This window comes from Hypanus sabinus, chromosome 22 (assembly GCF_030144855.1).
Source record: "Hypanus sabinus isolate sHypSab1 chromosome 22, sHypSab1.hap1, whole genome shotgun sequence".
NCBI lineage: Eukaryota > Metazoa > Chordata > Chondrichthyes > Myliobatiformes > Dasyatidae > Hypanus > Hypanus sabinus.
The window spans coordinates 29677835-29701915 of record NC_082727.1 but is presented as its reverse complement, the minus strand read 5'-3'; the positions used below and the strand labels follow the sequence as shown (position 1 = coordinate 29701915).

Below are 24081 nucleotides of genomic sequence, written 5' to 3'. Positions count from 1 at the left end.
GTGATCAACGAAACTCAAAAATTATAAGACATTTATTGAAATAGATGTTAACCAAGTAGGTAGCATTTTAGTAAGCCATGTTACCAACTAATCTTGTAATAGCATTTCTGTTCGTACAATAAACTTATTTCGAGTCCTTTGTATGTTTAACTCAACTAAATTACAGAAGAATGGAAATATGCCATTTCGCCAGAATAAAACTGCCAATACACTACCTTACATTAATAGAGAATGGAGTTATCAGTGTTTCTGCAAAATTTTATTTCTTTTCAGTTACAAAAACACTCAGTTCATACATAGGTTTTCTTAATGTGTCAGCTACACAAGGGGTTTGTTAATTTAAGACATAAACCCTAAAAATACTGCAATTCATTTGGTGCTACTTAAAAGACCATGTTGAAAAACTAACTCAACATAACGAACAAAGTTTAAATCAATTAAAAGGAGGTAACCAGATGGAATTGAGCACATTTCCTGTTGTAAATCCCACTAATTTAGAGATATACAGACATAAGCCAAAGTCATTTGGGATTTAATCAAAATGTAGATGAATGCATTATTAATACATCTAAAAACTTCAAACACGAGAAAGTCTGCAGATGCTAGAAATCTAAAGCAACACACATAAAATGCTGGTGGAACTCAGGAGGTCAGACAGCATCAATGCAAATGAATAGACAGCCAAGATTTTATGCCGAGAATCTCCTTCAAGACTAAGGAAGGGGAAAGATGCCACAATTCAAAAGTGATGAGGTTGGGTGGGTGGGTGGGGGGGGGGGGGGGGCAGTGAAGAGGCTAGCTGGAAGGTGATAGGTGAAGCCAGGTGCGTGAGAAAGGTCAAGGGCTGTTGAAGGAGGAATCTAATAGGAGAAGAGTGGGGAATTAAAGTTTTAAAATTTTAATTTTTAAAGCCAACTACAAATTACACTTGCAATCTTCATCTATAAGTATATTCAGCTCAGATCATACCTTACACAGAATTATGCAAGAAAGATGTCTACTTTGCCCTAAAGTGTTTAAAATCTCTACCTTTAAAGGCAACTTTGAAAAACCTTCAGAACAATAGCTATGCAATTTCAACACTTCAACAAGTCAGCAAATGTCAGAATTTGTTGCTTGTCTAAATGCAAATTTGGATGAATTACATATAAACTCAAACAAAATGCTACCAGAAATTTGCCTCATTTTGAATTTACCATGGTGAGGAGGCTGGTGGGATATTCTGCATGACAAAGTTTACTACTACTCTTTGAGCTAATCTAGTATTGTAGCCATTGTTAAAGTTGAGGTTATAAGCTACCTTTAATGTCAGTTTAAAGTAACTAGAATTAAATTTAACTAATTAACTGGTTTAATTCTAACTTGTTATATAGCTAATTATAATATTCTTTCAAGATAGAGATAGCTATGAAATTACATGCTAAGTGAATGAATCTAATTTCAGCAAAACAGTTAGGAACTTCCATTTTATTTATCAACATGTACATGAATGAAAAGGAATTAGGGCAGTTTCACATGGCAAAAGCAGTCATGGCTGCTTACTAAAAACAAGTTAAGTAAAAGCTTCTGTATTTCAAAGAACTAAATTTAGCTGAAATATTTTCACCACTATTTGAGATCTTTTAGGTTCAGTGTAAAGGTCTGAAGTGAAAAATACAGATTTAAAATACTATGACTAGTAAATCAAATAGTTCATGTAGGTACAAAAGACTTAAAGATCAGATCTTTGGTCAGATTGCATTTCTTAGTGCATAATAAGGTGGACCACTTACATTTTTAAACAGATTCTAATACCATTCATCTCAGGCAAGAACAAACTTCAATAAAAGCAGACTTCAAAAGTCAATCGCTCTGCTGGATATTTGCCTGCATTACAGTAGTAATGCAGTTCAATTACTTGTGAAGCTTTTTGAGAGACCCTCTGAATGTTGCATAAACTACACAAATGCAAGTTCATTTTATTGAATGGTAAACAGATTATTAACAAGTCTTATTTTCTTTACTAATTATCAGCAAGTGAAATACTTTGTTTTTTAACTTGAAAAAAACAATGCTCTTATTTATGAAAGATATTTACATTGTTAAATGCATGAAGCCTTCAATTTTTAAGAAATTGAGGTTCATTTAAAAACTGCATACAATTAAGTTTTGCAAAAGTGAAAAAATGGTCAGAAAGATTAAGACATATGGGTGCCCAGATCAAATTAAAAATAACCATTTAGAGTGGGGGGCATTAGTTAAATTTGGAATTTAAAGCATAATCATTCAAAATTCCAACCATTTTTGTGACAAAGTCTCAATGGGTTACTCTATGATAAAAATTGACTCAACTACCTCAAAAATTACTCTTGCAGGATCATGAACAAAGACTCCGAATCCCGAGGGCTAATCGACAGCATTTAATCTTCCACTTCTTTCCCTTACCTTGCCCGAAATGAAATGGACCATTAGTATCAACAGAAAGTCCTGATCATAATATAAATTTGTGATCAGGTCAATCAAAAATATGACCTTTTCACAATTACCAGTCTAAATATAAAAAAATACAAAAACAAAACACCTTTGGTGATCACTTAAATAAATCAAATTAGATAGTTTCAATGGTATATAAAAATTCTTGCCAGCTACTGCATTGGCTTGATTCACCCTCTCCATTTTCTGAAGGATGGGCAAAACATTAAAAAATCTAACAAGTGGATCACAACATGGCATACTAAATTGAACTCTAATATTCATTTGCAGAATTTCTTGTAATACAAGTTTAGAATCAACAGTTGCAGTCAATTTTGCACCCAAAATGAAGGCAAGGAATATACAGGTCTTTTGGGGATGAAAGAAGAGATTGATAGTTTATACCCAATACTCTGCCCAATTCCCATGTAATTATACTTGACCTTCAGCTTTTAAAATTTCCTTCTTGTAGTTCTGCATAGTTCATACCTAACATCAATGATCAAATAACAACTGCTATCACTGTGCAGACTTGGTCTGGTTGAGCTGATAAAGGATCACCCTACTTTAATCTTGGCAGAATGCAAGGGACTTTGCAGGCAGGGAAATATTAAATACGCATGTAAGTAAATGAAATACTTCTATAGATCACTGGAAGCTCAAACAATTCTATTCAAATACTAAAGTACATCATGAGCTTCGAGTCAGCTTTCAACAATATGTTCAGTTTCTCTCACACCAGAACCATAAAACTGACTTTTAAACTCTAACAAAATTGAATCTTGCATTAAGAGCTGAAACTTCAGTAGATTCATTTTAGGAGGTGCAGAAGAACATGAGAAAGAATAGTGCTTCTACATTTACCTTCCTTTGTGGAAATTCAACATTCAAAATTTTGACCTGATATTGTGTTGATAGGTAAGCTCTGGGCCTGATATTAAACTACACAAAAATATGGGGGGAGGGGGGTGGAATCTGCAGGTTAGAAACTAAAAACTCCACACAATGAAAAAAATGTCAGGAATCTGTCCAAACCAAACAGAACAGTATACCTACTGTATACTCCTGACAGCAAAGAGGAACAGGTACAATAAAGTTGTTTCCGGCATTTCTTTGTTTCAATTTGCCACTCTTTAGCATGGCAAAATCCACATAAAAATGTAACATTTTACTTGGTCACAGGAAAGTATCCTTGAATATATTGACAAAACCTCTCAGGAATTAAATTCTCAAAATGGCTACTTGGTGCAATCAAACTGCTGCAAATTACCAATGGATCGGCTGAAAATATGAGGCCAGTAATGTTAATGTCCCAGTACACCTGCATGTCCAATCCAACTAAAAGTGGCTCAGCTTTGGTGGTACTTGCACCAAAGAAAAAAAAACTGGTGGCTATATATCTATCTCCACAGGTGCAAGCATAGAAATCCAAGCCAACACTCCAGTGAAACACTAACGAACAATTGCATCCTGAAGGTGCCAATTTGTCAGATGACACTTTAAACCCTGAGCGCTCTTGCTGGTGCAGTCAAGCAGACAGAAGAGATTGATGGTATTATTTCAAAGAGAAGCAGGGAGTTAACCGATGTATCCAGAAAGGAATCGTACTGATCAGCACCAATAGCAAATTATCACAATATATATGAGAAAATGACCTGGACAAACTGATTATCACATTTTCTTTATTACAAGAGGCACTAGAGTGATGAAAATGATGCATGGGAGATATCCTTCATCTGCAGCGTCAAAATGTCCTCCAGAATTCATTTAAGATGGCAGTAGGATTCATAGTGCAAGGAATTATCAAAAGTTTAATAGCCTCATGTGTGGTCGTCATCCATGAACAGTCTTTTGTGCCATATTCTATCACTGGGACCACTGGCATCAGCAGACACCACTTAAAAACTACAGCCTATAATTTTTATCAATAACCCCTGGCATTCAGGATTCTCATCTAATGCTGAAATCCTCCTGCACAATCTCACATACAATGATGGGGCAAGTTTCCAACTTCATCTCCTAGTTTGGAGGCAGTTCCAGCTGTTTTACCAGTCACACCATCACAGACTACTTGATGTTCACTTCTACAGTGGAAAGTCAAGACACTACCAGAGGCAGATGCAGATGCAGGCACTGAGCCTAGTTGTATGACTTAAACTCCAAGGACGATGGAAATTATCGGGACAGCATTGACAAAGGCCCCATAGTGCATCTGAAACAAAAGATTGTGATGCACCTAGTCCACACTTACCAATCTCTACTTCAGTCTGTACATTCTGACTTACAAGCTGAAGCTAGTGCAGACAAATACATATTCACTCTCACTCTTCCCCACCATCCTTTTTTTGAATTTCAGTTATAGAACAAATGATGGCAGAGATGGAATCTGTATGGGGTAAGACATCACTGACAAGTTGGCTGCAGCCAGGCAATAAGGACCACAGTTTTCCAGTGGTAAACAAGCTCACTGATCAATAGTCACAGAAAATAGAGTTAGCTTACCAAAACACAGGCAATAGGTTTGCACAATGGATCACTTGGTTAAAATGAAAAACCTGCACTTGCTGTTATAAAGATGGTACCAAAATGACTGAAGACTTTCTATATTATAGTGAACTCCAGTCCTCCTCGTGTGGAAGTGGTGCCCAACTCAATAGTATCCAATGTCACAGACTCTGAATCATGATAAACTAGAACTAAGTGTTGTGTTTTTATACAAATCCCATTGTTCGTCATCTCAGCTGTCACTGGAAACGGAGCCCCTGCACTGTTTCAAGGATGTGATTATGGTTAGAATAGCTGACAGATTTCAGTGATAAGAACTTTGCTACATCATTGCCAATTCTTTGGTCCTCACCTTCTGAACACGAGGGCAGATAGGACACTCAGCTGCTAAAAATCTATCTTCGCCAACCCCATCCACCCTTTCTCAACTGTTCTTGTGTCTTCCAACAGCTTGCTATTCTCTGTGCTCCTTTTTCCTCACTTCTCGGGGAACACATATAAATGAATTCTTAGGAGTAGATGGTTCATTCAGAAATCAGGACCACATCACCCTCTCTAGACTTTTGCATGCAGAACCACAGCAAGAGTCAAAAGTACTGGACAATCCTCCTAAATAATGTTACACTGATGCAAGAGCATCCAGCTACAAAAATAAATGTGGATGGTGGCGAGAACATTGAACTGTACAAGTAGCCCTCTCAGATTAGCATTGCATATTGGACATCATAATCTGTCTGGGCTTTAAATATCCATCACTGTTTGTCTTCATAACCATTTAACTAGCCCCTGTTGCCCCACAAATATGTGCAATTTAGTTGGAAGAACAGATTACATAAATGTAGCCATACACAACACCCAACCTAACTTCAGTGCTGATCTGATCAGATTGCATTTATATCAGCAAATCTGAGCGGTAACACAATCCAACTTGTTTTATATTGAGAACTTGCTCAGAGACAACCCCTTTGGTCTTCAATCATTGCTTCTTCTTAAAAGTAAAATCCAAGATTGTCACTATTAGTTTATCCACAAAATATTAATGGGTTCAGCAGAGCTTTGGAACGCTACTGTAATAAAGTATGTCTGATAAAAAATTAAGTCAATAAAAGAAGCAGAATTTAACTCAAGTTCCTCTTAGGATACCTCAATATACTTTCAACTTAGTAGTGGGAGCAAAGCTCAATTAATTATGGTAACAATGTACCGAATACAAAGGAGTGAAAGTTATGCTGAAAAAGAGATAAAATTTATCAGACAACATATTGTGCAATTTCTTTAAGTCTGGGTACTTAATGGAGGCCAAATTAGGAGAGCTAATAAACTAAACCTTTTATTCACCAGTGATAGAATATCAGGAAGTGATCTAACATGAAGCACAAAGGATTTCAAAAGAATAAACCATGCCTGCTACGATGAGTCAGAACAATGGGGGATAAAATTAAAAGTCTGATTTTTCAGTTGTCAAGAAGCACAGCTTCATGAAGGGTTTGTAGGAATATCTGGAAGAGCCACTGTTGCTTTAAAAATTAAATGACAATGCCAGACAAAAACTATAAAAGAATTTACAAGCAAATTGGGTGAAACCATTTAAGATTCACAAGTCAATGGTAGAATGTGCTCAAACAACTAAACATCTAATTTTTGTTCCTTTGCTCAAGGACAGCAGATGGATGCCAAATTTGAACATGTGTCAGCTTCAGTAGCAGCATAAAATGGTTGGGCTAAGTGTACCAATTCCTTCAATATTCTACTCACTTCCTTAAAAGCTTAAAGTTCTTGTTGGCGTATGGCCTCCAGTAACTTTCCATTGGAGGATGACTGCAATAAAGCAGGAGTGATGGGGGCACAGAGGGAAAGCAGAAAGAAAGATCGTGCACAATCTTAACCCACCTAATTTCTATTAAAATTTCAATAAAGATTGACTGAAGTTTAAGTAGCAGCATGGAATCAAACAAACTCTTCCTATTTTGGTGCGAAATCAAACTGCAATCATTGTTTTCAGCATAGCCCAGAGATGGAATTTCGTACCTTTGTGGTTTGGGTGGTTCGGCCAGCAAAGCCTTCAGGGATTCGTAAACCTGCATTACAGAGTAAACTAAAAGAGTCAAGTGTCTCAATGCAGATGAATTACAAGATTGATCACAAATTCCCTTCTTATTCTTCCCACACCAGCATTCTCATTTTTTTGAAAAAAGGACTCTTACATTATTAATGCTGCTGCAAAGCCAAACCAAACAATTTATTTTTGTTGGAGGAACGGAAAACTGTATTTATGATTTCTCCCTGTTATACAGTGTACTGGTTCATGTATTATTGAAGTTTTCATTACAGCCAGGAACTTGCGCTCTCCACAGCGTGTCCCATATCTACCAAGCAGTACAGAATTATTTGGTTATGACAGCATTATACCTTGAAAACTGAAATGTTACTACCTGGGTTAGCAGATTACATCACACAAAAAGAAACATCTGCTCAAAACAATTTTCTAATTTTATCTCTTCAAACTCCTCTGAAAAGTTGAGTTGGCAGCAAAGACAAACTTTGTTCTTTTAAACATAAATTTGCAGGACTCAATATTTCAGCTGATGATTTCTTGTCATCTAAAGCAAGTATTTTACAGCAGACAACATTCGCTTGAAACACGCCAGCTTGTTCGTCTAATGATTCACTATCTACAAAGCCCACAGACATTAAAACCTATGCAGGTTACAGTTTACATCAAGAAATGTTGATCTTAGATTGAAATGCAAAAAGGTTTACTTCAATTTGCCATAAGATCTGATCATACTAAATCAAAATTCTTAAATTTAGAAGTAATCCCTGCCAAATGGTGTAGATTTGCCAGAACTAAACCCCGGAATTCTGGTTTAAAAAACAGCAATCGCACCACATCACAGAAATTCAACACTGAATCTGCATTAAACTTATCTGCTGCTTATTTGGACATAAATTATACACTGGTAAACATTAGATTCAGTGACAGTGCTGGATGCGTTTGAATGATACTGTTAAAACATTTCCCAATTATTCTGTTTCAAAATGTAGTGCTAATTCTGTAAATGCTTGGCAAAACCCAACAAGACACTAAAGCATTAACACACTGAAGCATAAACACAGCCTAGAAAACAAGACACATCATGCTTGTAGTTACTGCAAAAATCTGTAATGAAATAATTGGTAAGTTTTTTCTTTTTACAAATCTGTGGAAAGAAGCTTTGGAGCTCCCTAGCCGACAGAACAATCAAATCATGTATTATTACCAAATGGATGCAGCAGATACTTAGCAACAAAATGAGGATTCTGCATGAGGTTCCAGTCAACACTGACAAAATGTAGTAAATTAGTGTTGTGGACAAACAACACTGGCTGCCCTTCAGACAAACATTTACAACACAGTTAGCGGTGAAGCCGATATAATCTCAGTGCAAATAAGTCAAATCCAAAAGATGCCAGTTAAGCCTTTGGCTTCAGTAAACTGCTTTTTATGTCATCAGTCCACTCCAGATCAGCTGCGTCACAGCACGTGCACTTTATGGCTGAGGAGGAGGAGGAGGAGGGTATGTTGAAGGCTGGGACTGGGCTGGTTGGGATGGTGGAGGTGGTGGCGGTGGCAGCTGAACCACTGTCTGTGTGTTTGGGGAGGGTGGAGGTGTTGGGCGTTTAAATTTGTCAGGGCTGTTGCTCCTCCTTGGGGAAGGCCTCTGAAAAACAGATGCAGAAAAAGGTTCAGGCTATGTTTTTAACATTAAAAGCAGTTCAAAATTACTGAAAAGAAACCCCACAAAGAGGTTACCCCATACAATTGATTATGAAAATGTAGGCAAGGTCACTTGAAAATCTGGACAAGTTCAGTTTGGCAAATTTTAACAGCTCAGCTAAAGATGAATGTTCTATGTAATCCAGAATTTTAAGTGCTGATACAATGCAAATCAGATTTTCTATTGATTGCTCAACTAATGGGCCAGATTTTTCTATCAGCAGTAGTTACCACTGACATGCAGACCCCTCACCCAAATGCTGATCTACTAAGTGCTCCCCTATCATTAATTTTAAAACAATGTTACAATGGGCAGGATGGAAGCCCCATTAATGAACCAACTGTAAAAAATACTATGCATCGCAGAATTTGCAAATCAATGGCTTTCAATGCTTTCAAACTATAACAACACTTGAAAGCTATTAAGTAATGAAAGATTACACGATGAAGATTAAACCACAAAAACGCCTTCTGGCACTTCAGAAGTATGTTAAAGCATTTGTCCTTTTCCTTTGCGATCATTCCTCTCCATTGAAATGAATGGGCTTCCTTTTAAAAGGGGAAGTTGGGAGTGGGGAGGAGTTTGACAATAAGAGTCTTCCAGCAAGATCTGGCCCAATTAAACAGATCAACTACATTTTCTCCATACAGCTCAAATATGCTTTGTTGAACGTACTTGTGAAGTTGATGAAGCTTAGAAAAGCAAGTCTCACACAGGTACTCTTAATATTATCTTTCTAATATCATATTTTAAGATATTTCTGTAATTGAGTATTTTGCCAAGCCATTGGTATCTGGAATCAGCCAAGGAAACATAATTGATTTTCATACTTCCATTGACAGGTGAGACTCTCAGGGTTTACTTGGTTACTAAGTTATTGTATCTCAGTGAGCCAAGAAATGAGTGACAAAACTTGAGAAAATAGAATAACAGAATTAGTGGCAATAATGCTCTCATTATCTAGATAACAGCTGAAGGCAATGACCTGATCGCAGTCATTGGAACCAAGTAACCTGTTACATATCTCATACACATGGTAATTTCTTTTAAGTTTCTATTAGTAACGTAGTTGCATAGTTGAGGTTCATCTTATACTCAAATATTAATTATCTGAAGCTGTGTATCAATTACAATATTTTATTCAGCTTTCTGTCACACACTGAAAATTTCACAACTGCATCTTTTGAAGTCATGTTGATGTGATTGCTTTCTTGGCTGCTTGATTCTGTGAACAATGTAACTGTGTGCCTACTGGTCTTCTCAGCCAAGTCTTTAAGCATTGTAGTTTCTAGAGCAGAGCTTTGAATTTACCCCTTACTCGCTCATCCTGCAATTCTTTCTCAAGTGCCAAAATTTTTCAAACAGAGTTCAAATTCACACACGAGACTCCAAGTGATTTCTTCTAACACAGGATGAAACTCTCTTGTTCAACATTATGGTCTAGCATGTCTTTAAAATCTGCAGTATCAATCTGTAGTACTTAACTCTAAGATTTAAAGTTAACGGAAGTCTGTAGCAATGTGTAACTAATTAACCTGCCAGTGCAACTTTGCAATCTCAGCCAAGTGTTTTGGTATGGAAATTTGGGCTATAGTGCAATGGTATTAGGTTTACTGACCACGAAGTTTAAACTCAAACACAGATCTTAAGCCCTATTCAACATAGATAACTATGGGTACCCACACTAAGGGGAGATTATATTGGTGGCCACCTGCTCTTCAAAACCTAGATCACTTCCCGGTTTCTCCTCCACTGTGCACTTAGCTGTCAATACCTAGTAATTGAGCTGTGGGTTCCCACTCCCAATCAAGGAGACACTTCCAGCTTACAAAGCAGTTTAACATTGTTCAAATTTTTAAAAAGTGATACATAGATAAAATTCTTAAAACACATTTAAAACTCAGAAGATTTCTATCTTATAAAAGATTTCAAAATTCCAAACAATTTCTAAAACAAAGGATTTCTAAAACACAGGTACAAATCCTACAAGTTAAAAAGTTATCAGCGAGTTGCAGAAGAACAAGTCGTCCGTCACCGAAATTGATGGCAGAGGAATGGATTCCAGATCACTCCATCTTTGTCACTCTTCTTAATGTTTCCTGACAAGACTAACTGCTCTCTGACGTTAACTGGTTTTTGCCACTTGGATGGCTTCATACAGATGTGATATTTTTCAATTAAGATGATCTAAAGACTACTGGGGACAGAGTTCACAGATACACACAATTAATGGTGTGAATGCTGAGTACAGGAATCTTTGAACTATTAATAGAACAGCTATTTGATTTGCTAATTGATAGTATCTATCTAATCTGCAAGATTTCTTGAACAAAACAATCTAGCCAGTGTTGTCTGGTTTGATACAAGCCCAATAAACATAATCCCATTGTCTTCCACTGCATTTCTTCAGCTGTTTGAACGGGGCACGACTGTGCAAGTGCATGGAGGTCGGCCAGTGAGAACAGCAGGAAGAGTTTAAAAAGAAGACAGCTATACAGAGTGGGCATCAGAGATGTGGGCATTTGGATTAGAAGGAGACAGAGTAGTAAGGATTTGGCTCAATGAGGCTTCGGCGATAAAGGGTCGAGGTGAGGGAGGTTATCTGTTTAGAATACAGACAGAAAATATGTGAGGCCGGTTTTCTGTGCTTCGTGTCAGATGTGGGAGGTCCTGCACAACCACATCTACACCAGTTGCGCAGAGCTGCAGCTCCTTAGCGACTGCTTTAGGGAACTGGAGATGCAGCTTGATAACCTTCGTCTGGTCAGGGAGAGTGAGGAGGTGGTAGAGAGGAGCTATAGGCAGGTAGCCACTCTGGGGCCTGGGGAGACAGATAAGTGGGTAACAGTCAGGAGAGGGAAGGGCAAGAAGCAGATGCTAGAGAGTACCCCAGTGGCTGTCCCCCTTAACAATAAGTACTCCTGTTTGCGCTCTGTTGGGGGAGACTGCCTACCTGGGGGAAGCAACAGTGGCCGCACCTCTGGCACAGATTCTGGCCCTGTGGCTCAGAAGGGTAGGGAAAGAAAGAGGATGGCAGCAGTGATAGGGGACTCTATAGTTAGGGGGTCAGACAGGCGATTCTGTGGACGCAGGAAAGAAGCACGGATGGTAGTTTTCCTCCCAGGTGCCAGGGTCCTGGATGTTCCAGGTCGCGTCCACGATATCTTGAAGTGGGAAGGAGAACAGCCAGAGATCATGGTACATATTGGTACCAACAACATAGGTAGGAAAAGGGAGGGGGTCCTGAAATCAGATGACAGGGAGTTAGGAAGGAAGTTGAGAAGCAGGACCTCAAAGGTAGTAATCTCAGGATTACTGCCTGTGCCACGTGACAGTGAGTATAGGAATAGAGTGAGGTGGAGGATAAATGTGTGGCTGAGGGATTGGAACAGGGAGCAGTGATTCAGATCTCTGGATCATTGGGACTTCTTCTGGGGCAGGTGTGACCTGTACAAAAAGGACGGGTTGCACTTGAATCTGAGGGGGACCAATATCCTGGTGGGGAGGTTCGCAAAGGCTACTGGGGAGAGTTTAAACTAGAATTGCTGGGGTGTGGGAACCGAACTGAAGTGACGGAGTAAAGGGAGGTTAACTCACAAAAAGAGAAATCTTGAAGACAGTGCAAGAGGGAAGACAGGCAGGTGACAGAGAACGGACGTACTCAGACTGATGGCTTGAGATGTGTCTATTTTAATGCGAGGAGTATTACAAATAAAGTGGATGAGCTTAGAGCATGGATCAGCACTTGGAGCTATGATGTTGTGGCCATTACAGAGACTGGGAGACTAGTGCAGGGCAAGGAATGGCTACTTCAAATGACAGGCTTCAGATCAGTGGCTCCCAACGTGGGGCGTACGCCCCACGGGGGTAATTTGATTTTTAAGGGGGGCAATTCGAGAATGAGTTATTAACAGTGAATTTTTTCTAGTAAGTCTGTGTGGGTATGAGTGTGTGCGAGTTAATACATATGTGTATATACAGTATGCATACATAAAAATACTTGTGTGTATGTACATGTGTAATTGCATATGTACTGTATATATGGTGTATCACCATCATTACAACCATCAAATGGCTTTCATAATTAAATTAATGACTTGACTGATGTAGGAAGGAACGAATGAACAAGTCCAAACGCGTAAGAAACTCGTACGAGGTCGTGTCAATGCTGCTTTTTACAGTAGCTTTCGGTTCTTGGTGGTGTGAAGGTGTGTACATTGTGTCATCTCTTTTAAACGGTGTATCTGTCTTTGTATGCTGTAGAAATGAATCGGCATTGTTTTATTTATTTATTATTATTATTTTAATATCACTTAATGTTCTTTTTTTTTTATACAATTTCTTAGTAATTTCTTCCTCAGAACTTTAACAGTCGTTGGTTCTTTTATTTTTCTCTTTCATGAACGCCATGTTCTTTGGAAGCTTGTTTAAACCAAGTTAATGGTCTTTTAGGCTTCCTCCAGGTGGGGAGTTCACTTTTTGAATAATAAGAATTATATATCACCACAGGGGGCATCAGGATTTTAGAGGTGATTAGGTGGGGCATGGCCAAAAAAAGGTTGGGAACCACTGCTTTAGATGTTTCAGAAAGGTTGGAGAAAGAGGTGGGGGCGTAGCACTGTGTATCAGAGATAGTGTCACGGCTGCAGAAAAGGAGGAAGTCATGGTGGGGTTGTCTGCAGAGTCTCTGAGGGTGGAAGTTAGGAATAGGAAGGGGTCAATAACTCTACTGGGTGTTTTTTAAAAAAAAAATATAGACCACCCAATAGTAACAGGAACATCGAGAAGCAGACAGGGAGATAGATTCTAGAAAGGAGTAATAATAACATGGTTGCTGTGGTTGAGATTTTAATTTCCCAAATATTGATTGGCATCTCCCAAGAGTGAGGAGTTGAGATGGGGTGGAATTTGCTAGGTGTGTTCAGGAAGGTTTATTGACACAGTATGCAGAAAAGTCTACAAAAGGAGAGGCTGCATTTGATCTTGTATTGAGAAATCAATCTGGTCAGGTGTGAGGTCTCTCAGTGGGAGAGCATTTTGGAGATAGTGATCACAATTCTATCTCCTTTACCATAGCATTGGAGAAGGATAGGAACAGACAAGCCAGAAAAGTGTTTAATTGGAGTAAGGGGAATTATGAGGCTATCAGGCAGGAACTTGGAAGTATAAATTGGAAACAGATGTTCTCTGGGAGAGCATTTTGGAGATAGTGATCACAATTCTATCTCTTTTAAAATAGCATTTGGAGAGGGATAGGAACAGACAAGCCAGAAAAGTGTTTAATTGGAGTAAGGGGAATTATGAGGCTATCAGGCAGGAACTTGGAAGCATAAATTGGAAACAGATGTTCTCAGGGAAAGGTATGGAAGAAATGTGGCAAATATTCAGGGGATATTTGCATGCGATTCTGCGTAGATACATTCCAATGAGACAGGGAAAGGATGGTAGGGTACAGGAACCGTGGTGTACAAAGGCTGTTGCAAGTCTAGTCAAGAAGAAAAGAAGAGCTTATGAAAGGTTCAAAAAACTAGGTAATGATAGAGATCTGGAAGATTATAAGGCCAGCAGGAAGGGACTTAAGAACGAAATTAGGAGAGCCAGAAGGGGCCATGAGAAGGCCTTGGCGAACAGGATTAAGGAAAACCCCAAGGCATTCTACAAGTGAAGAGTAAGAGGATAAGACGCAAGAGAATAGGACCAATCAAGTGTGACAGTGGAAAAGTGTATGGAAACAGAGGAGATGGCAGAGGTACTTAATGAATACTTTACTTCAGTATTCACTACAGAAAAGGATCTTGGCGATTGTCAGGATGACTTGCAGCAGACTGAAAATCTTGAGCATGTAGATATTAAGGAAGAGGATGTGCTGGAGCTTTTAGAAAGCATCAAGTTTTTTAAGTCACCGGGACCAGACGGTATATACCCCAGGCTACTGTGGGAAGCAAGGGAGGAAATTGCTGAGCCTCTGGTGATGACCTTTGCATCATCAATGAGGATGGAAGAGGTTCTGGAGGAGTGGAGGGTTGCGGATGTTGTTCCCTTATTCAAGAAAGTGAGTAGGGATAGCCCAGGAAATTATAGACCAGTGAGCCTTACTTCAGTGGTTGGTAAGCTGATGGAGCAGATCCTGAGAGGTAGGACTTTTGAACATTTGGAGAGGCATAATATGATCAGGAAAAGTCAGCATGGCTTTGTCAAAGGCAGGTCGTGCCTTATGAGCCTGACTGAAGTTTTTGAGGATCTGTCTAAACACACTGATGAGGGAAGTGCTGTAGATGTAGTGTATATGGATTTTAGCAAGGCATTTGATAATGTACCTCATGCAAGGCTTAGTAAGTAAGGAGGCATGGGATCCAAGGGGACATTGCTTTGTGGATCCAGAACTGGCTTGCCCACAGAAGGCAAAGAGTGGTTGTAGATGGGTCATATTCTGCATGGAGGCCGGTGACCAGTGGTGTACCTCAGGGATCTTTTCTGGGACCCCTACTCTTTGTGATTTTTATAAATGACCTGGATGAGGAAGTGGAGGGATCGGTTAGTAAATTTTCTGATGACACAAAGGTTGGAGATATTTTGGATAGTGTGGAGGGCTGTCAGAGGTTACAGAGGGACATTGATAGGATGCAAAACTGGGCTGAGAAGTGGCAGGTGGAGTTCAGCCCAGGTAAGTGTGAAGTGATTTATTTTGGTAGGTCAAATATGATGACAGGATATAGTATTAATATAACCACATAACAATCACAGCACGGAAACAGGCCATCTCGGCGCTCCTAGTCCGTGCCAAACTCTTAATCTCACCTAGTCCCACCTACCCACACTCAGCCCATAACCCTCCACTCCTTTCCTGTCCATATACCTATCCAATTTTACCTTAAATGACACAACTGAACTGGCCTCTACTACTTCTACAGGAAGCTCATTCCACACAGCTATCACTCTTAATGGCAAAGCTCCTGGCAGTGTGGGGGATTAGAGGGATCTTGAGGTCCAAGTCCATAGGATACTCAAAGCTGCTATGCAGGTTGACTGTGTGGTTAAGGAGGCATACGGTGCATTGGCATTCATCAATCATGGGATTGAGTTTAAGAGCCATGAGGTAATGTTTCAGCTATATAGGACCCTGGTCAGACCCCACTTGGAGTACTGTGCTCAATTCTGGTCGCCTCACTACAGGAAGGATGTGGAAACCACAGGAAGGGTGCAGAGGAGATTTACAAGAATGTTGCCTGGATTGGGGAGCATGCCTTATGAGAATAGGTTGAGTGAATTTGGCCTTTTCTCCTTGGAGCGACGGAGGATGAGAGGTGACCTGATAGAGGTGTACAAGATAATGAGAGGCATTGGTCGTGTGGAAAGTCAGAGGCTTTTTCCCAGGGTTGAAATGCCTAGCACAAGAGGGCATAGTTTGAAGGAGCTTGGAAGTAGGTACAGAGGAAATGCCAGGGTTAAGTTTTTTTAAAAATAAATGCAGAGAGCGGTAAGTGCGTGGAATAGGCTGCCAGCGGCGGTGGTGGAGGTGGAAACAATAGGGTCTTTTAAGAGACTCCTGAATGGATACATGAGAGCTTAGAAAAATAGAGGGCTATGGGTCAGCCTAGGTAGTTTTAAGGTAAGGACATGTTCCGCACATGTGGGCCGAAGGGCCTGTATTGTGCTGTAGATTTTCTGTGTTTCTATCTGTTGAGGAGTCCACTTTGTACTGTGGGACCAGCAGTTTGTGCTCTATAAACAGTAGTGTTTATTAGCAAAGCTGTCCCATAAACTTCAGATTGATTATTGCTTTCCATTTACATTAAGAATTGAAGACCAGCTCCCGTTTGCCTAAGAAACTGAAAATAAGCTTAACTTACTCAAAACTAACTGATCTTTAGTAATATCACCTGTTACATTAGAAAGGTGAGCCTGACAAAAAGGCCCCGGCCCTAGGTAGTGAATATCCATCACAACAGAGTTTTCAGAAGCCTTTTGTGACTCATGAAGATAGTCGGGCAATTTCTGTTGCCTGAATTTCCTGTGGTATAGCATGAATCAGCTCACAAGAATGCCTGACTAAAGATTTTCAAACCTTAAGAATCAGCATGTCAAATATCTGCTTTTAACCTTTACCCTTATTTGTATACAACTATTCACTATTCAGAATGGCAATCTTTAACCCTACTTCAGACTATATCAGTTCATTATTGGATAAATGTGTTATTCATCACTTCTTACCGCAATGCCATGAGAAGTTCCCATATGCTGTACATGAAGACCAGGTGAGGTGTAATAGGACATTCCAGCACGTGTCAAAGTAGTGGGCGGTGTAAACCCAACACTGTGACTTGCATAAGATAGACCTATAAATAATATACAACAGGTCTGGTCAGTTTTCTTTCCATTTAAAATCAAAATATTGCTTCTAGTATAAACTCACTTCACTTTAACACATTTTTGAACATTATGTCTCTCCCCTCCACTACCCAGAATGCCTTGACAAATTTAGAATACACTAATATTGTAAATTTAAATACTTTAAAACATATGTCAGAGTGTTGTTTATTGATTACAGCTTAGCAGTCAATACCATCAATCCCTCTGTACTTATTACCAAGCATCAAAACCTGCGTCTCTGTACCTCCCACTACAACTGGATCCGCACAGTCCTCATTGGGAGACCACACAGTTGGTGGTGATACATAATAACATCTCCCCCTTGCTGACAGTCAATCCAGGAGCTACTCAAGGATGCTTGCTCAGCCCACTACTCTGCTCTCTCGATGACATTTGGCTAGTCACAGGTCAAACACAGTTTGCAGATGACACTATTTCTACTGTTCTTGGTAGAATCTCAGATGGTGATGAGAAGACAGACAGGAGCGAGACAGAATAGCCGGTCAAGTGACATTGCAACAACCTGGCAATCAACACCTATAAAACCAAGGCAAGCACGAGGAAATCTCCAGATGCTGGAAATTCAAGCAACACACACAAAATGCAGCTGGAACGCAGCAGGCCAGGCAGCATCTACAGGGAGAAGCGCTGTCGACGTTTCAAGCCGAGATCCTTCGTCAGGACTAACTGAAAGGAGAGGTACTAAGAGATTTGAAAGTAGTGGGGGGAGGGGGAAATGCAAAATGATAGGAGAAGACCAGAGGGGGTGGGATGAAGCTAAGAGCAGGAAAGCTGATTGGCAAAAGGGATACAAAGCTAGAGAAGGGAAAGGATCATGGGATGGGAGGCCTAGGGAGAAAGTAAGTGGGAGGGGAGCACCAGAGGGAAATGGAGAATAGGCAGAGTGATGGGCAGAGAAAGAAAAAAAGGGAGTGGGGAAAAAGAACAAAAAACTAAAAATATCAGGGATGGGGTAAGAAGGGGAGGAGGGGCATCAACAGAAGTTCGCCTCCTCTACTGTCAAGATGAAGCCACATTCAGGTTGGAGGAACAACTCCTTACATACCGGCTGGGCAGCCTCCAACCTGATGGCATGTCTCTAATTTCCGTTAATGCCTCTCCTCCCCTTCTTACCCCATCCCTGATATATTTAGTTTTTTTTTGTTTTTCTCCCCCCTCCCCCTTTCTTTCTCCCTAGGCCTCCCATCCCATGATCCTTTCCCTTCTCCAGCTCTGTATCACTTTTGCCAATCACCTTTCTGGCTCTCAGCTTCACCCTACCCCCTCCAGTCTTCTCCTATCATTTCACATTTTCCACTCCCCCTCCTACTTTCAAATCTCTTACTATCTTTCCTTTCAGTTAGTCCTGACGAAGAGTCTCGGCCCAAAACTTTGAAAGCGCTTCTCCCTATAGATGCTGCCTGGCCTGCTGCGTTCCACCAGCATTTTGTGTGTGTTATAAAACCAAGGATTTGATTGTGGCCTCCAGTAAGAGGAAGTTGGGAGAACACACACCAGTCCTCACTGATGAGTTAGCCAGAGAAAGAGAACAGCTTTATGTTGCTGAACATCCACACTGAGAAGGATCAATCATGGAAACTCAGCACATTTAATGCAATCGAAATTCCATTTCATTAGAAGCTTGGGGAGGTTCAATGTGTCACGAGACTTGCAAATTTCTATAGATGTACAGTGGACAGCATTCTGACTGGTTGCAGCAGATTCTTGTATGGAGGTTCCAAGGCACAGGATCTCAACAGGCTGTAGAAAGTTGTGCACTCAGCCAGCTCCATCACAGGCACAACCCTCTCCAATATAAAGGACATCTTCAAGAAGTGGAGTCTCAAAAAAGCAGCATCCATCTTAAAGGGCCTTCACATGCAGGACCTGCCCTCTTCTTGCTACTATCATCAGTGAGGAGGCATAGGAGACTGAAACTCACACTCAATGACTCAAACAGCTTCTACCCCTTGCCATCAGATTTCTGAGTTCCACCACGATATCTTTTCGGATCCGAATGGTAGATTTTTGTTAATTACTGGCTTACTTTTTAACAAAAAGGTCGCTATGGTTTATGTTTATGCTCCAAATGTCGATTGTCCCGATTTTTTAAGTCCTTATTTACTTCTCTACCTAATCTATATGAATATAAGTTAATAATGGGTGGTGACTTTAGTTGTTATTTAAATCCTTTGTTGGACAAATCTATATCTACTCAGACTTTACCTAATAAGTCGGCCACTTGTATTAACTCTTTTTTGACTGATAATGGAATTTTTGTTATTTGGAGATTTCGGCATTCTAAGGACAAGGAGTTTTCATTTTTCTCACATGTTTATCATTCCTACTCGAGAATTGATTTTTTTTTTATTGACTTGTTTTATTCCATCGGTAATTGGTTGTAATTATGATATTATAGCCATCTCTGACCATGCTCCATTAAAACTTTCTATTAAATTTATGGATACAGCTTCTAGTGCTAGACAATGGTGATTTGATTCTACCTCACTGCAAGATCCAGATTTTATTAAATTTATGAAGGAACAGACTGATTTCTTCTTTTCAACTAATTCCACGGATGATTATTTCTTGCGGAACACTTTGGGACACTTTTAAAGCATATATACGTAGACAGATTATCTCCTACTCTGTTGGTCTGAGAAAACGCATTAAGAAGGAAACTCTTTTATTGGTTGATAAAATTAAAGAGATTGATAAGAAATATTCGATTACTCCTAGTAAGGAGCCTTACAAGCAAAGGGTTGAACTTCAAACAGAACATAGTTTATTACTTACATCTTCGATTGAAAATCAATTAATGAAAACCAGATCTGATTTTTATATACATTGTGATAAATCGGGTAAACTGTTAGCCAGTCAATTGAAGAATGCTTTGATTAAACATCAAATTACTAAGATCCGTCAGCAGAATGGGGATCTGACAGTTAACCATGATGAGATAAACAAATCATTTCAAGATTTTTATACCTCCCTGTATCATTCTGAATTCCCTCATGATCATAATACCATGTGTGATTTTCTTGGGAAATTGAATTTTCCAAAATTATCATCAGATGATCTTTCAATATTAGAAACTCCTATTACAGATGCAGAAATTAAAGGGGTTATTTCCTCTATGAATTCTGGGAAAGCACCAGGTCCAGATGGGTATACAGTAGAATTTTTTAAATGTTTTTCCCGCTACTCTTTCTCCTTGGTTATGCAGGGTTTTTGAAGAAGCAATTAGATTGGGCAATCTGCCACAATCTTTTTATAGAGCTTCCATTTCTTTAATATTGAAGAAAGATATAAAGACCCTACTGACTGTGCATCCTATAGACTAATATCTTTATTGAATGTAGATTCCAAGATCTTTTCCAAGTTACTGGCATCTGGACTGGAGAAGGTATTACCCCAAATTATTTCGGAAGATCAAACTGGTTTTATTAAAAATCGCTATTCTTTTTTCAATGTTAGATTATTGAATATTGTTTATACTCCTTCACATAGCACTTCAGAATGTGTCATTTCATTAGATGCATAGAAAGCATTTGATAGAGTTGTATGGCCATAGTTATTTAATGTGCTTGAGAAGTTTAAGTTTAGTCCGACATTCATTTCCTGAATTAAACTGATATATCATACTCCAGTTGCCTCGGTACTTACTAACAATCAAAGATCTCCCTTTTTTCGTTTATTTCGGGGTACTAGACAAGGCTGTCCTCTTAGTCCATTATTATTTGATATTGCTTTAGAACCTTTGGCAATTGCTATCAGAGAATCACAGAACATTTTTGGCATTAATCGTGGGACATATATGCATAAGCTATCATTATATGCAGATGATTTATTATTATTTATTTCTGATCCTGAGATATCCATTCCTGCAGTTATATCATTGTTGGCTCAATTTAGTGATTTTTTCCGGGTATAAATTAAATCTTAATAAGAGTGAATTGTTTCCTTTAAATAGACAAGTTCCAATTTATGGAAATTTACCTTTTAAATTAGTTAATGACTCTTATTTACTTAGGGATTAAAATCACAAAAAACTATAAGAACTTACTTAAGGTTAATTTTTTACCCTTAATCGATCAGATTAAATATTTGTTTACTAAGTTGTCACCAGTATCTTTATCTCTGATAGGTTGGATTAATGCTATTAAGATGGTTATTTTACCCAAGTTTTTATGTATATTTCAAGCGGTACCAATTTTTATTCCGAAATCCTTTTTTGCTAATGTTGATTCAAAAATTTCCTCATATATATGGCAGAATAAAAATCCTAGATTAGGTAAAAAATATTTACAGAAGGCAAGGAAGGATGGTGGATTGGCATTGCCTAATTTTAGATTTTATTATTGGGCAGTTAATATCCGATATTTGTTATGTTGGTTAAAGGATTGGGATATATCTTTTAGCCCTCATTGGGTGAAACTGGAAATTAAATCTGTACAAGGATTTGCATTGGGTTCTATTTTAGGGACTTCTCTTCCCTTTGCTCTTTCTAAATTGCCGAAACGAATTGACAACTCGATAGTTAAACATACTTTACGTATATGGTTTCAATTTTGGAAATTTTTTGAGTTGACTCAGTTTGTTTTAAATATTCCTATTGTATCCAATTGCTTTTTTTATCCTTCTATTATAGACCAAGCTTCTTCAGCTTGGAAGACTAAAGGATTACTACAATTTTCCGATTTATTTTTGTGTCTTTTGAACAATTATCTAATAAATATAATTTGCTTAGATTTCATTTTTTTTTAGATATTTACAGATTAGGAATTTCTTAAATACTGTACTTCCTACTTTTCCAAATTTTGTGCCTTCAGGTATTTTGGAGAATTTGTTTGAACTAAATCCTTCTCAGAATGGGCTAATATCAAAACTTTACAATATAATTATGAAGATACATTCAGAGCCCTTCCATAAGATTAAAAATGATTGGGAAAGAGAACTTAACCTTACTATCCCTATTGAGAATTGGGATAAAATTCTTCAATTAGTTAATACATCATCTATATGTGCTAAACATTCATTAGTACAGTTTAAGGTTGTGCATAGGGCTCGTATGTCCAAGGATAAATTGGCTCATTTTTATTCCTATATAAATCCTATTTGTGACAGATGTCATTCTGAGATAGCGTCTTTAACTCATATGTTCTGGTCGTGTCCACTTTTGAAAAAATATTGGAAAGACATTTTTGATATTATTTCTACGGTATTGAACATTGATTTACAACCTCATCCTATTACTGCAATTTTTGGTTTACCAATGATGGACTCACTCCATTTATCCTCTTCCGATTGTCAAATGATTGCATTTCTTACATTAATGGCGAGAAGATCTATTTTGTTGAATTGGAAAGAAATGAATCCTCCTACCGTATTTCATTGGTTTTCTCAAATTATGTTATGTCTAAATTTAGAAAAAATTAGCAGTGTTGTATTTGATACTTCTATAAATTTGAAAAGATATGGAGACCATTTATTCAATATTTTCATATGATGTAATAGGACCCTGTTCCAAGCCTATTTGATTTTCCAGTTTCGATTTTATATATGTTGAGAGGATCGGAGTTGACAACACTGATGATTTTGTATTTTTGTGAGATATTATAAACAGCCCTTTTTTTAATCATTTTTTCTTTTTCTTTCCTTATTAGTTATTAGATTATTAGATTAGTTTTTTTGCATAATTTTTTTTCTTTTTCCTGTTTTTTTAAATATATATATTATGATATACCTAGGTTTGCCTTGTTTATTTGTAAATTGCATCGTCCATGATTTGGGAATACTCATTTATACTGTAACTATTGCTTATGTATTCTTTCATGTTCAGTTGAAATGTGTTTGTTTGTAATCCCATTATCTATGTATCAATTTTATTTTGTTGATATTAATAATAATAAAAATATTTTTGAGTCCATGAACACTACCTCACTGTTCCTTTCAGTTTTGCACTATCTTTATAATTTCAGTATTTTTGTCTTTGCACTGTACTGCTACTTCAAAGCAACACATTTCACATAGGATAACAGTGCTAACAAACCTGATTTGGATTCTTTTATCTCCTTGCACAGTTCATTTGCCACAAACAACAAATCTCAGATCCTTGACATCAGTGATAATAAATTTGTTTCTATTAAGTGTAGAGAAAGTTGGTCATTTAAAATATTGGGAGCAGGATTCAAGTCCATTCCCAAATGAATACAGCAAGCTGGTAATGTAGCTGTCAGTGAGACAGATCTTTGATATGTTTCTCATTGCATTAGGTATTCAATACTTAATTTAACGAAATCCTGCTTTAACCAGGAAAGTAGCTATATATATGAGGCTCACAGCTGTTCACTTAACAACTTTAATTTCTCCCCAATTATGAAGTTAGTAAAGTCAGATAATTACAAGCCTTGGGTACACAAAATTAAAGATCAAGTTTTGACAACCATTGAAGAAACGAGATTGTTTATCTATTATGTTATGAATATATACATATATGCTCAAAGTAAATCAGCAGGCACTATGAACTGACAGAAAATATGCACTGAACTGACAATCTGCATATTTCATTAGGAGCTTGAGGAGATTTGGTATGTCACCAAAGATGAGCACATTGCTACACAGGTATCATGGACAGCATAGCTATGTGGTATGGAGGGGCAAATGCACAGGATTGGAAAAAAGCTGAAAGGCTTACAGACTCAGCTAGCTTCTTCATGGGCACTCCCCAACATCAAGGGCATTTTCTAAATACCTCAAAAAGGCAGCATCCTTCATTAAGGACACCCACTACCCAGGACATGCCTTCTTCCCTTTACAATCAGGGAGGTGATACAGGAGCCTGAAAAGATAATGTTTCAGGAACATCTTCTTCCTCTTCCACCATCAAATTTCTGAAATGTCCACAAATACTACCTCATTCACTTTGCACTACTTACTTTTAATATTTATTTCTATTGCACTTTACAGCAATATTTATATATTACACAGCACTGCT

The 24081-nt window shown here is 38.3% G+C and overlaps 1 protein-coding gene across 6 annotated transcripts in view; it reads right to left on the bottom strand.

Moving 5' to 3' along the window:
* The window catches only part of ccdc6b (coiled-coil domain containing 6b), a 149037-nt gene that overhangs the window by 67729 nt on the left and 57227 nt on the right, over positions 1-24081 (bottom strand). For 2 of the 6 annotated variants that reach the window (XM_059947418.1, XM_059947416.1), the window contains exons 8-9: positions 16926-17050; positions 6985-7034 (exon numbers count right to left, since the gene is read on the bottom strand). In XM_059947418.1, the coding sequence (XP_059803401.1) occupies positions 6985-7034; positions 16926-17050 (175 nt within the window). Of the gene's footprint in view, positions 1-17; positions 7035-7168; positions 8658-16925; positions 17051-24081 lie in introns of those variants that run through there. The other 4 variants (XM_059947419.1, XM_059947420.1, XM_059947415.1 and 1 more) reach the window with 4 other exon arrangements.